General features: G+C 39.7%; 1 protein-coding gene across 1 annotated transcript; it reads left to right on the forward strand.

Moving 5' to 3' along the window:
- The first annotated feature begins 292 nt into the window (after positions 1-292).
- LOC136157320 (patched domain-containing protein 3-like) lies at positions 293-12858 on the forward strand. The gene is made up of 4 exons (XM_065919242.1): positions 293-1321; positions 2402-2523; positions 8751-8896; positions 11354-12858. Exons 1-4 carry the CDS (start codon positions 293-295, stop codon positions 12856-12858), a joined length of 2802 nt encoding a protein of 933 aa, XP_065775314.1.
- The last annotated feature ends 344 nt before the right edge of the window (positions 12859-13202 follow it).

A 13202-nucleotide genomic window follows, 5' to 3' on the forward strand; every position in this document is an offset into this window, starting at 1 on the left:
GGCATCACCGATTCAATGGACATGAGTTTGAGTAAGCTCCGGGAGTTGGTAACGGACAGGGAGGCCTGGCGTGCCGCAGTCCGTGGGGTCGCACAGAGTCGGACGCGACTGAACTGACCTCAGCTGAACCACGTGACCGCCAACGAAGCTCCAGCGTTGGCGGCGCGAGCAGCCCGGGGTCAAACAGACGCGCCTAGAACTTCAGGAAACCGTTGGTGGGTGGAGAGGGGGCGCCGTCCGGCAGCTCCTTTCTGATCTGCAGTGCTGAGAACGTGGGCTTTCATTCCTGGAAATGAGCCTTAATCCCTCGAAGGTTGCGCCGGAGCCAGAGCCGGAGCGGGAGGCGGAACAAGAGCCTGGGTCCGAGGCCCAGGGGCCGAGGCCAGAGAGAGAGAGCGGGCCGCCAGCGGGGCCTGGCCCGGAGCCAGAGCCGCCCTCAGCGGCGGGTCAGGACTGGGAGCCCGAGCGCAGCCGGGCGGCGGGGCCGAGCGCAGAGCCCCCTCCGGGGCCCGAGGCTCCGCCGCCCCCGCCGGCCTCTCAGTCTGAGACCCTTTGGGCCCCGCGGCCCCGCTGCCACACCAACTGCCTGGAGGCACCTCTGTCGCGGGCCTTCCAGCGGCTGGGCAGGAAGGTGGGCGCGCACCCCTGGATCTTCCTGCTGCTGCCCCTGGCGCTAACAGCCATCCTGGGCACCGGCCTGATGTACCTGCCCCGGGATGGAGAAGAAGACCTGGAGGAGGAGTACACCCCGATCGGGAGCCCCGCCAAGGCAGAGCGGCGCTTCGTGCAGGGACATTTCACCGCCAACGACTCTCTCGTCTTCTCTATCTCCAGGAAGAGCGCCGAGGTCCCTTATGCCTCCATCCTCGTGGTCTCCAACGCCGAGACCCTGCTGGAGCCGGACATCCTAGAGGAAATCAGCAAGGTGGACGACACGGTGCAGGCTCTGACTGTGACCCAGGACAACGGAACCCAGATCCCCTACGGCGAGGTGTGCGCCAGGAACCAGGGCTCCTGCGTCCCCCCCAACCCACTCTTGTTCGCCTGGAAAAGGAACAAGGGCCTCAACCTGAGAACCATCACCTTCCCCATCTACAGCCTAGCCGGTCAGATCGTCTCCCTGGCCAACATCCTGGGAGGAACTGTCTTGGGTGAGAGTACCGGGCCGAGTCAGTTGCTCCTCCAGGCCAAAGCCATGCGGCTGCAGTACTACCTGGAGACGGGAGAAGGAGAGGACAATGAACGTAGCAAGGCGTGGATGATCCACTTCCTGACGAAGGCGAGCAGCCTTGAAGAGAGTCTGGCCTTGAAGAAGATCCAGGTACCTAGTGGCTGGAGTTTACGGGAGGCCAGGAGAAGGTGGGAGGGAGTTATAAGAGGACTTGTTCCAGGGACCACAGCAGCAGCACCCCCAGATTATCAGATGGAGTCCTTGGCTGGAAGCTAGGTGTGCTCTGCTCTATTTGATCCTTCATCCAGCTGTCTTAAAATAGCACACCGAAGAAAGCCACAGTAGATTCCAAAAAAGGGTGGATATGTGTATGGCTGATTCACTCTGCTGTATACATGAAGCTAACACAGCTTTGTGAAGCAACTTACTACAATAAATTTTTTAATAAAGTAAAAAGGGGACTTTTAAAAAAAGGAGAAGAACGCCACAAATCTTAAATCCTTGGTAACATTCTGGTTAAAAACACAAATGGTACATTCTCAGGGTAGGTCTGTTCAGTACAGACATTGATATTCAGGTTTAGTTTGGTTTATCTGGTCAAATTACTCTGTAATTCTAACTTTCAGTTTAAGCCTTTGCTGTTTCTGGGAGCCCCCTAAACTTTGGAGTTCATTGGAATAAAAAAGTAAAACTTTAAATGAAAGTTCCATGATGTTTTTGAGAAAGATAAGCATTTTAAAAGTAAATTATAGTGTAGTGCCAGGCACATATTAGCTGCTCAGTAATTTTGGGGCTGGCAAACCTAATACTCTGAATGAAACTGGTGAAAATAAGATATCTTCTGAGAAAAGTCTTTTAATACCCAGGCCTGTTGGAAATGATGCTTGTGCAATTAAAATAGTAAAAGATAATAACTGAATAGAAGTTTAGAAAAGTTATAAGTCTATAGTTATTAATGCTTTCACGGTTTTATATAAGATTCAGATTTTGTGTATTCAGGAGTCTTAAACTTTAGATTTTTTGAAAGAAACTTTGAAAAGCATGCCAGAGATTTGTGGGAAGAAGCAAATCTTTATTACCTTCTTTATTCTAAAATCATAATCCATATATTTTGACTTTTCACTGAATTTTAATGTTTAAATTATTAAGTTGTAGTGTTTCAGTATCATATGTAACTCACACACAATATCAGAATTGAAAGTCATTTACCTGAATATGTTTTTGTGGCAGGTTGTCTACTTTTCATCGCTTTCTAGGCAACTGGAATTTGAGGCAACTTCTATGACAGTGATCCCCTTGTTTCACTTGGCCTACCTTCTAATCATATTATTTGCAATTGTATCATGCTACAGGTAAAACAATTTTAACAGTTTTTTAAACTCTAAAAAATATTTTATTGTAGTAATGTATATAATGTGTATATAACATTTATAACATAAAATGTGTCATTTCAAAAACCATTTTTAAGTGTACAGATCAGTGGCATTCATTACATTATCAGTGTTGCCCAACCATTGCAACTATCCCTTTATTAATGTTTTCCATCACCCCAAACAAACACTGTAACCATTAAGTAATAACTCCCCACTGTCTCCCCCAAGTCTTGGCTAATTTTTAATCTAGTTTCTGTTTCCATGAATTTGCCTATTCTAGAGATTTCATATAAGTGGAATCATACAGTATTTGTCCTTTTGTGATTGACTTATTTCACTTATCATAATGTTTTCAACATTTATCCATGTTGTAGTAAGAGTTCCTTTACATGGCTGAATAATATTCCATTTTATGTATGTACCACATTTGTTTATCTACCTATCTGTTGATGGGCACTTGAAATATTTTTACCTTTGGACTATAGTGAATAATGCTGCAGTGAAACCTGGTGTCCAAATCTCTGTTTAAACTCCTGTTTGCAGTTCTTTTCAGTATATACCTAGGAGTGGAATTATTGGGTTGTATGATAATTCACTGGTTAGCTTTTTGAAGAACCACCAAACTATTTTTCACAGAGGCTACACCATTTTGTATCCCACCAGCAATGTGTAAGTTTTCCAATTTCTCTACATTCTAACCATGATTATCTTTTTTATGTGGTTATTGGTTATTTGTATATCTTCTTTGGAGCTCCCCAGGTAGCACAGTGGTAAAGAATCTGCCTGCTGGTGCAGGAAATGCAAGACACTTGGTTTCGATCCCTATGTTGGGAAGATGCCCTGGAGAAGGAAATGGTAACGCACTCTGGTATTCTTGCCTGGAAAATTTCATGAACAGAAGAGCTTGGTGGCTAGGGAGTCACAAGGAGTCAGACAACTGAGCTACTGAGCACACACACATATCCTTTATGGAGAAATGTCTTTTCAAGTCCTTTGCCCTTTTTCTGGCTGCACCCCAAGGCTTGAAGAATCTTATTTCCCCGACCAGGGGTTGAACTTGGGCCCAGGCCTTTGGCAGTGAAAGTTTGGAGTTCTGACCACTGGACTGCCAGGGAATTCCCACCTTTGTCCATTTTTAGTGAAGCTGTTTGTCCTTTTGTTGTTGAATTCTGTTGTTGAGTATATGTTTTGGATATTAAATCCTTATCAAGTTATATAATTTGCAAATATTTTCTCTCACTCTGTAGATTATCTCTTTACTTTCTTGATAATGTCCATTAATGTACAAAGGTTTTAATTTAGATGAAATTCAACTTATTTATTTTTATTGTTTCTAATTGTGCTTTTGGTGTTACATCTAAGCTTCCATTGACAAGTAAGGTCGTTTGCAATTGCTCTGTGTTTCCTTCAAGAGTTTTATGGTTTTAGCTGCAATATTTAGGTGGTTACAATTTTTAGTCATAGTTGTATATGATGTGAAGTAGGAGTCCAACTTCATTCTTGTACATGTGGAAATCCAGTCATCCCAGTGCTTTTTGTTGAAAAGACTCCTCTTTCCCAGTTGATTGGATTTGGCATCCTTGTCAAAAATCAGTGGGCTGTAGATATATGGATTTATTTCTAGATGCTCAGTTCTACTCCGTTGGTCTATATGTCTGGTCATATACTAGTACCACTCTGATTTAAATAGTGTAGCTATGTTATAAGTTTTGAAATCTGGAAATCTCAGTCATCCATTTATTTTTTCTTTTTAAGGTTATTCTGAAATATCCAGGGCTCCTTGTAATTCCATATGGATTTGAGTATTGACCTATACATTTCTGAATAAAAGCTATTGGAATTTTGATAGAGATTGTGTTTAATGTGTAGATCGCCTTAGGCGAGATTGTCATTTTGACAATATTATGTCTTCCACCCCATTGGACTGTGAAAGTCTTCCCATTGATTTAGGTCTTTTTAGTTTCTTTCACCAATGTTTTGTAGATTTCCATGTACCAGTCTTTCACTTCACTTCTTTGGTTAAATGTATTCCTAACTATTTCATTATTTTAAACACTAAATGAAATCACTTTCTTAATTTCTTTTTGGGATTGTTCATTGCACATGGATAGAAACAACTGAATCCTGTGTGTTGATCTTCTATCTTGCAGCTTTACTGAATTTGTTTACTAACTTTAGTAGGTTCCTTTGGATTCATTGGAATTTTCATATTTACAATCATATAATCTGGGAAAACAGAGTTAAAATTCCTCCTTTCCAGTTTGAATTCCTTTAATTTCAAAGTCCTGTCTAATTGCTCTGATTAGCACTTCTAGTACATCTTTGAATATCACTGATGAAAGTGGGCATCCTTATCTTACTCCTGATCTTAGAGGGAAAGCTTTCTTTTTTTCACCATTGAGTTTAACATTAGCTGTCCAGTTTTCATAATTGCCTTTATAATTTTGAGGAACTTTCCTTCCATTCCTTGTTTTTGAGAGTTTTTATCATGAAAAGACATTGGGTTTTGTCAAGTGCCTTTTCTGTGCCTTTTGAGAAATTCATGTGGTTTTTTATCCTGTGTTCTGTTAGTGTTCTGTATTACATTGATTGATGCTCTCATGTTGAACCACTCTTTCATTCCTGGGGTAAATCCCATATGGTCACGATGTATACTTCTTTTAATATGCTTATTGTGTTTGCTAGAATTTTGTTGAGGATTTTTGTGTCTATATTGATAAGAGGTCTTATTTGTACCTTCCTTGTAGTATCTTAGTCTGACATTGATACCAGTGTAATCATGGTCTCATCAAAAGAGTTAGGAAGTGTTCCCTTCCTTTAAGTTTTTTTGGAAGGGTTTGAAAAGGATTGGTGTTAATTCTTCTTTACAAATTTGATAAAATTCACCAGTGAAGCCATCAAGCCTGGACTTTATTTTGAAGGTGAGGGGAGGTTTTTGACTGTGGAACAGTCCTTTTACATGTTCTGTTGAGACTTTCATCTTGAGTCAGTTTAGGTCTTTGTGTATTTCTAGGAATTTGTGTATTTTATCTAGGTTATCCAGTTTTTTGGCATAGGTTGCTTATAGTAATGTCTTAAATCCTTTCTATTTCTGTAAATCATGTCCCATTTAGTTATTTGTATTTCTTCCCCTTTATCAACTCTAGATAAATGTCTTTCAATTTTGTTGATTTTTTTTTGATAACCAATTTTTGGCTTTGTTTGCTTTCTCTGTTGTTTTTCTATTCTCAATTTTATTTATCACTGTTCTTATTTGATTCCTTCTGTTAGCTTTGTGTTAGGTCTTCTTTTTCTGGTTCCATAAGGTGTTTAAATCGACAAAGTGTTTTGAGAGCTTTTCTCTTTTTTTTAATGCAGTATAAATTTACCTCTGGGCACTGATGTCACTACATCTCATAAGTTTTATGATATTTTGTATGTTTTCATTTTCCTAATAGATTATCTGCCTAGATGTTTTACCCATTATTGAAAGGGAAGTATTGAATTTTCCAACTTTTATTGCAGAGCTATGTATTTCTCTTCATAATACTGTTAATATTTGCTTCACATATATTGGGTCTCTGTTATGAGATCCATTTATGTTTATAGTTGTCATATCTTCTTGATTAATTGGCCCTTTTATAAATATATGATTCCTTCTGTCTCAAAACTTTTAACAGTTTTTGAAATAGTCTATTTTGTCTGTTATCAGTTATAAGCACTCCTAGTCTCTTTTGGTTACTATTCACATGGAGAATCTATTTCAATCTATTTATATCTTTGGATCTAAAGTGAATCTCTTGTAAATAGCATATAGTTGAATCATGCTGTTTTATCCATTCTGATAATATCTGCTTTTTGATTGGAAAATTTAATCTGTTTAGATTTAAAATAATTGCTGACAAGGAAGGACTTATTTCTATTGTTTGGGTATTTAATATTCTGTATATGTTAGAGTTATTATCCTTCATTTCATCCATTTATACACTTTTTTTGGCCAAACCCGGGCCCTAGCAGTGAGAGCGCTGAGGAGTCCTGACCACTGGGCCCCCAGGGAGCCATTGTCTCGTGCCTTCTTTAATGTGTAGTTTGTCAGATGTCTTGATTGATCATTTTGCTGCCAGTGATTCCCATGTCAGCCTGAATACTGAGAATCACATGAAGAAATTTTTAGACACATGGATTCTGCAACTTCCCTACAAACTATAGATCAGAGTCTGCAGAGCTGTGTTCCAGGACTGCAGGAATCTAAAGTTGAGACTCTCCCAAGTCATTCTGATAAAGTGCTTAACCAAAGTCCTTCTTGGGGACTAGAAAATCTGCAAGTGTACTCACTAGTGTTCTGCATTCACATCTTTCCTTCCATTGCCTGTAGAACATAAAAATAAGAATCATTTAGAGAGTCAACACAGCGACTAGTCGAAGTCAAATCACTCTAGCCAATAATATACTTCACTCCCTCCATCCTCTGAAAAATTTATACCAACAATCCAGAAACCTGAAAGAGGGAATAGAGCTAAGCATGTCATATGTAGCTTTTATCCTGTTAATCATTCTGATTTCAAGATTCATTTGTGTTACTTTTATCTTAAATTCCTGTAAATCAATATTGTTGCTTTAAGAAAGTATTGTGTGTATGTGTTAGTCACTTAATCGTGTCCGACTCTTCGTGACCCCAGGGTCTGTACCCACCAGGCCTCTCTGTCCATGGGATTCTCCAGGCAAGAATACTGGAGTGGATTGCCATTTCCTTCTCCAGGGGGTCTTCCTGACCCAGGGATTGAACCCAGATCTCTTGCATGGCAGGCAGATTCTTTACCATCTGAGCTCTAGGGAAGTCCACAAGAAAGTAATGGTTGTAATCAAATTTTGTTTTGTAATCAAAACAAAATACTTTTGGTGCATGTATGTATGTTGATTTGGGGCCCTGAGTTTAACAGATAGCACCAGCAGTTTGAGAAAAAGTGAAATACAGGCACACATAGTTGTTTTAATAAGAAAGTTTGGTTATTTTAATGTGGCCTTGCATGAATAAGGTCTTTAGTTATATTTTTGCTCTTTGGGAATCAGCAGCTCTGTTTCCATAGTTGACTTTCCTAGTCTTCAAGCCAAAGTGTTTCTCTCTCCTACTAAAAGTTTCTAGAGGCAGCTGTCAGTCATTTGTTTTGAAGCAGTTGGCAATGAAGTAAAACAGAAACCTAGAGATTGTCGTCAATACTTTAAAGTTGTGGTTGTTGGGGAGTTAAAGTATTAAATCCAGTCTTTTTAAAATGCTATATATATATTCCCAGTTTTGTTGGTCCAACCAAGAAATAGACATAAGTTGTATTATTCCAAATGGAGTATATGTTACTTTTTTTTTTTTTTTTTGCAATTAGTAGCCTCTTTTCTTGGGCTTCCCAGGTGGCTCAGCGGTAAAGAATCAGCCTGTAATGCAGGAGACACAAGAGACACGGGTTTGATGCCTGGGTTGGGAAGATCCCCTAGAGGGAAGGCATGGCAACCTACTCCACTATTCCTGCTTGGAGACTTCCGTGGACAGAGGAGCCTAGTGGGCTACAGTCCATAGGGTCACAAGCCGTCAGACACAACTGGATTGACTGAGCACACACACACACACACACACACACACACACCCTCTTTTCTAGAGCACACTCCTTTAGCAGAGGAGAACCATGAAAAACTTTTAGAAGGAGGCTTTCATTCTTTTTGTTAGCCACAATATATATTAAAGCAGCTTTGACATACAGGAGGTATTTAGGATTGTGTTCATGGCTAATGGGAGTCATAAGTGGGTGAGAAGGTACCTGGACATGGGCACTTTCATACTGCTTGCTTCTGTTCACACTCCTTTGGAGATCAGAGTGGAATTATCTATTTGCAATGTTTTAGTATCTTTTTGTGGCTCTGAAAGGCCAGTCAGTGGATTCATGCTTGGCTTACTGCATAAGAATCAATCAGTATAGTTTGGTAAAAGTACAGATTCCCAACTTTTCTGTCCCAACCCCATCCCCCACCCCCATCCACCCCCCACCCACCGCCCTTTGTTTTTGTTCAGTTGGTCTGGGCTAGTGCTTGGAAATTAAAGTTCTCCAACAGACAGGTATGGGGATTATTGTCCAAGAGGGCTCTGAAGAGGTGTCCGAGTCAAGAATGTTATGATTGCTGGAATTTCAGTATGGAAGCTACCACCACAAGTTCCATGACTTTTCCCTCCAAATTTACAGGTGTGACTGTGTACGAAACAAAATGTGGGTTGCAGTCTTTGGAGTCATTTCTGTTGCCTTGGCAGTGGTAAGCGGCTTTGGCCTGATGTTGTACATTGGGGTGCCATTTGTGCTCATAGTTGCAAATTCACCATTTCTTATCCTAGGTGAGTAAAACAAAGCATGAGGCTGCACACTGTGTGTGGGGGGGTGTGGGGTGGGTAAAGGAAGCGTATTGTGTTAGATTAAGCAAAATAATTATATGTAGGTGACTTTACAGATCCAAAATGAGGTATCAGGAGAAAAAAAATCAAATGGAATTATATGCCTTTAGAGTTGGAAAAATCTGGTACCCCAAATGGAAAAACACAGACCAGGGACATGAACAGGCATTTCACACACACACACACACACACACACACACACAGAATCCAAAATACTAATCTTGAAAATGTAAGAAAGATATATTTGACCTTTCGATTAATCAAGGGATGCAAGTTAAACCAAAAGTGAGATACTTTGTCTTCTTATTAGATTAATGAATATTATAGCAAGATTGAAGGTTTGGGGAAGGTTATATGCAAGTGAACTCTCATATTCTGCTGAGGGAGATTTGTAAATTGGTGCACTTTTAAGATATAACTTTGCAACAAATCAAAAGACTTAAAAATCTAAAATGGAATACGTTTGACCTGCCAACTCCACTTTTGGGAATTTGTCCTAGTTATTGGACAGGTTTTCACAAAATAAAATAAGCATGTTCATTTTAATGTGATTTAGAATAGGAAAAAACAAGCTAATCCTATATCAACATGGGATTGATCTGCTCATATCACATTAAAGTTTTGGAATCCTATTCAGTCTTTCAAAAGAGGTAGATATAAAGTGTTAAATGAAAAATGCTGGTTATGAAACAAGTTGTTTAAAACAGAGAGATACACAAATATGCATGTATATTTGTATAGAGCAAATTCTGGATAGATAATACTTAAAATATTAGCGAGGATTATCCTTGACAGCTGGAATTACAGTTGTTTAAAGGTTTTCTTTGTATTTGCCTGTACTTTCAGGATTTATTTTACAATAAGCATAAGAAGGCAAGTATGTTTCTATTTTGGGTGGTAAGCAACTTGGAAGAAATAATCATTGGTTTCCTAGGGAAGATAGGGGAGGAACTGTGCACTGGATGTATGCCTTCCTAGCACACACTCATGCTTAAGCACTCAATGTTCCCACAGCCATAAACAACTAAAGTGTAGACAACTGATTTCATATCAACGTCTTCCTATTATCTGTATATACATAGACATGTTAGTGTAGGGGTGCATGTTTGGGAGGAACTGTGATTTCAGTAGCTCAAGAAATGTGTGAGGACACTTTCTGAGCCAAATTCCATAAATAATAAAACCGGCTTTTAAATACCTGTTGCATATCAATGAGTTTATTTGTGGTCCTTAGTACCTCAGATTCTTGCCCTTTGTCCAGCTGAATGCAAGCCAAATCCAGAAAGCTGGCTGCAGGGGGCCTGTCAGGATGCAGTTTGTGACAGACTACACAAGCCTGTGTCGCTGCAGGCCTTTTGCCAGACCATACACACAGAACCCCCGAGTTAGAGGCCAAGTGCTATTCCCAGTACCTCCCCATATAACCCATGGAGAAGCTCTTCCAAGGTTGGTATTAGAATCAATCAGCACTGGGTTCCAAGTATTGATTTTGTATCAATACACACAGAAACAGGTGTATAGGAGTGAAAGCGGTAGGAAGCTTGAGGGAAGTGAAATTTATCTGCAACGTGCTTAGGCTGTCCTTGGTAATCCCCTTTCTTCTCTGTGGTCCTCCTCTCCTAAACTTCAGTGATGACTTCAGAGTCCTCAAATGTTCTCCTGGTCTCTTTATTCCAAATCAATCAGGAAACGTCACTGTGGAAGAGACTGGTTACTTTAGTATTCACTTATTATGTAAGGGATTCTTAAGTTTTACTTTGGTACATATTTCTGATCTCAAGGGTACCTGCATTTTACTGACTTAATGCCTTAACCTGGGCAAGTGCAGTCTGAATGACAGTGTTCTCAGGTGTCAGAACTAGACTAACAGAAAACTACACGTGTGTATATCTGTGTGTGTATGTGTGTACAAACTATGGGGTACCTTTAAAATCATACCACATTGATAGCTAGATGCTAACTGGAGAACAGATAAATCCAGCTCATATTTTAAATAACAGGATGCTAACTCAGTATTAGTGCCTTAGAGTCAAATGCTTTATAAGAGAAAATGGTCTCTCAAATGTTCTGATGGAATCAGAGATGCATGGCTAATCCTGCTTCACCTAATAACCAGTCAGCCAGGTTTCCTGACTCTTCATTGAAACACCCTGAATGATGACTAGGAGTAGAGTGTACTGTGCTATGTGTACAAAGTATAGTGTTATTAGAGAGCAAGGAGTGGTGAGTTGTGTTGTGGATTCAGAGGCAACCAGAGAAGGCATCAGAGAAAGCAGTATCCAAACAGACTCTGCAAGATCAATGAGACCTTGAGAGACAGGCAAAGAAAATGGTTTGAGTTGATCTGGTTAATTTTTAATGCATGTTAAAAAGTACAAAGACTGTTTCTTTCTCTAACAGGTGTTGGGGTCGATGACATGTTTATCATGATTTCTGCCTGGCAGAAGACCAGCCTCATGGATAACATAAGCGAGCGGATGTCTGATGTCTATTCAAAAGTGGCAGTATCCATTACCATCACCACTGTCACCAATGTCCTGGCCTTCTATACAGGAATTATGACCTCTTTCAGATCTGTTCAATACTTTTGCATCTATACAGGAACAACCCTGCTCTTCTGTTATTTTTATAACATCACCTGTTTTGGAGCATTTATGGCCCTGGATGGGAAAAGAGAAGTAGCCTGTCTACGCTGGTTGAAGAAGCCAGAAACACCTGACCAAAAATGTTCCTCATTTAAAAAGTCCTGCTGCCTCCCTTGCAATTCTCTCCAAGATGAATATAAAGCTGACATCCATCCAATGAATCTGTTCTTTAGAGACTGTTTTGGTCCTTTTCTCGTAAGCACCAAGTCCAAGATTTTTGTCGTGCTCCTGTACGTCTCGTACATCATAGCTAGTGTATATGGGTGTTTCCATGTGCAGGAAGGTTTAGACCTCCGAACTTTGGCAAGTGACGACTCCTACATCACACCATATTTTAATGTAGAAGAAGACCATTTTTCTACTTATGGTCCCAGCGTTATGGTTATCGTTACTGAGGCTCTTGACTACTGGGATAAAAATGCTAGGCAAAAACTGGAAACATGTCTGGCAGATTTTGAAAACAGTGAGTATGTAGATAAAAACCTTACAGAGTTTTGGTTACGAGAATATGTGAAATATATGGAAAACCTCCGTCAAGATATAAATGATAAGACAGTGTTTCTAAGCAATATTCCCACTTTTTTAATGGAATTTCCACTTTTTGCATATGATATTAATATAACATCATCACAGGAAATCATTTGTTCCCGGGCCTTCGTTCAAACCATGGGTATTTCTTCTTCAACCAATAAGAAGCTGATGTTACTCCAGTTCCGAAACATGGCTGAGAAGTGTGAAGTTCCCCTAATGGTGTACAACCCGGCATTCATATATTTTGATCAGTATTCTGCAATAGTAGAAAACACTGTTCGAAATGTGGTTGTTGCGTCAGCAGCTATGTTCATTGTTTCCTTATTATTAATTCCTCATCCCCTGTGTTCTTTGTGGGTAACTTTTGCTATTGCTTCTGTGATTGTGGGCGTCACAGGTTTTATGGCCTTCTGGAATGTCAACCTTGATTCCATATCCATGATTAATCTTGTCATTTGTATAGGGTTTTCTTTTGACTTTTCTGCTCACATTTCCTATGCATTTGTTTCCAGTTCAGAGCCCTCAGTAGACCGAAAAGCCATTGAGGCACTGTATCTGCTAGGCTACCCCGTGTTACAAAGTGCAGTTTCAACAATAATAGGGGTGTCTGTCCTGTCTGCAGCTAACGCATACATCTTCAGGACATTTTTCAAGATTATGTTTCTTGTGATGTTATTTGGAGCTGCTCATGGTCTAGTTTTTATCCCAGTATTCTTAACCTTTTTTTGAAAGTTACTTTGAATAGTCACTAACAAATCAAAGATCAATTATAGAATTCCTGATTGGCCCAATCCAATCTGATTAAAATGCACTATTAAGAATAGTCAATAAACTAAAAACAAAGGCATGTTTCCTTGGCTTGTAAATACCGTTTTAAAATGTTATTTAAAATATCCTGAGAAAAATTAATGTCTCTCATTAAAATATTTTTACTAAATTAAGAAGTGTTTTCATCTTTATTACAGTCTATACAATCAAGCATAAGTTTCCAATTATTTGTCCTTTTATTTCCTCATTAGTAGTTTATGCCTGGAATTCAAATATTTTATGTATTATACTCTAAAATGGAATAT

Source organism: Muntiacus reevesi, chromosome 2, assembly GCF_963930625.1.
Source record: "Muntiacus reevesi chromosome 2, mMunRee1.1, whole genome shotgun sequence".
NCBI lineage: Eukaryota > Metazoa > Chordata > Mammalia > Artiodactyla > Cervidae > Muntiacus > Muntiacus reevesi.

Bases quoted from the DNA above. Each gene is read 5' to 3' on its own strand.
- LOC136157320 (XM_065919242.1), top strand. From the start codon at position 293: ATGAGCCTTAATCCCTCGAAGGTTGCGCCGGAGCCAGAGCCGGAGCGG. The intron at 1,322-2,401 runs GTACCTAGTGGC...TTTTTGTGGCAG, and splicing joins TGGCCTTGAAGAAGATCCAG to GTTGTCTACTTTTCATCGCT. The intron at 8,897-11,353 runs GTGAGTAAAACA...TTTCTCTAACAG, and splicing joins TTCACCATTTCTTATCCTAG to GTGTTGGGGTCGATGACATG.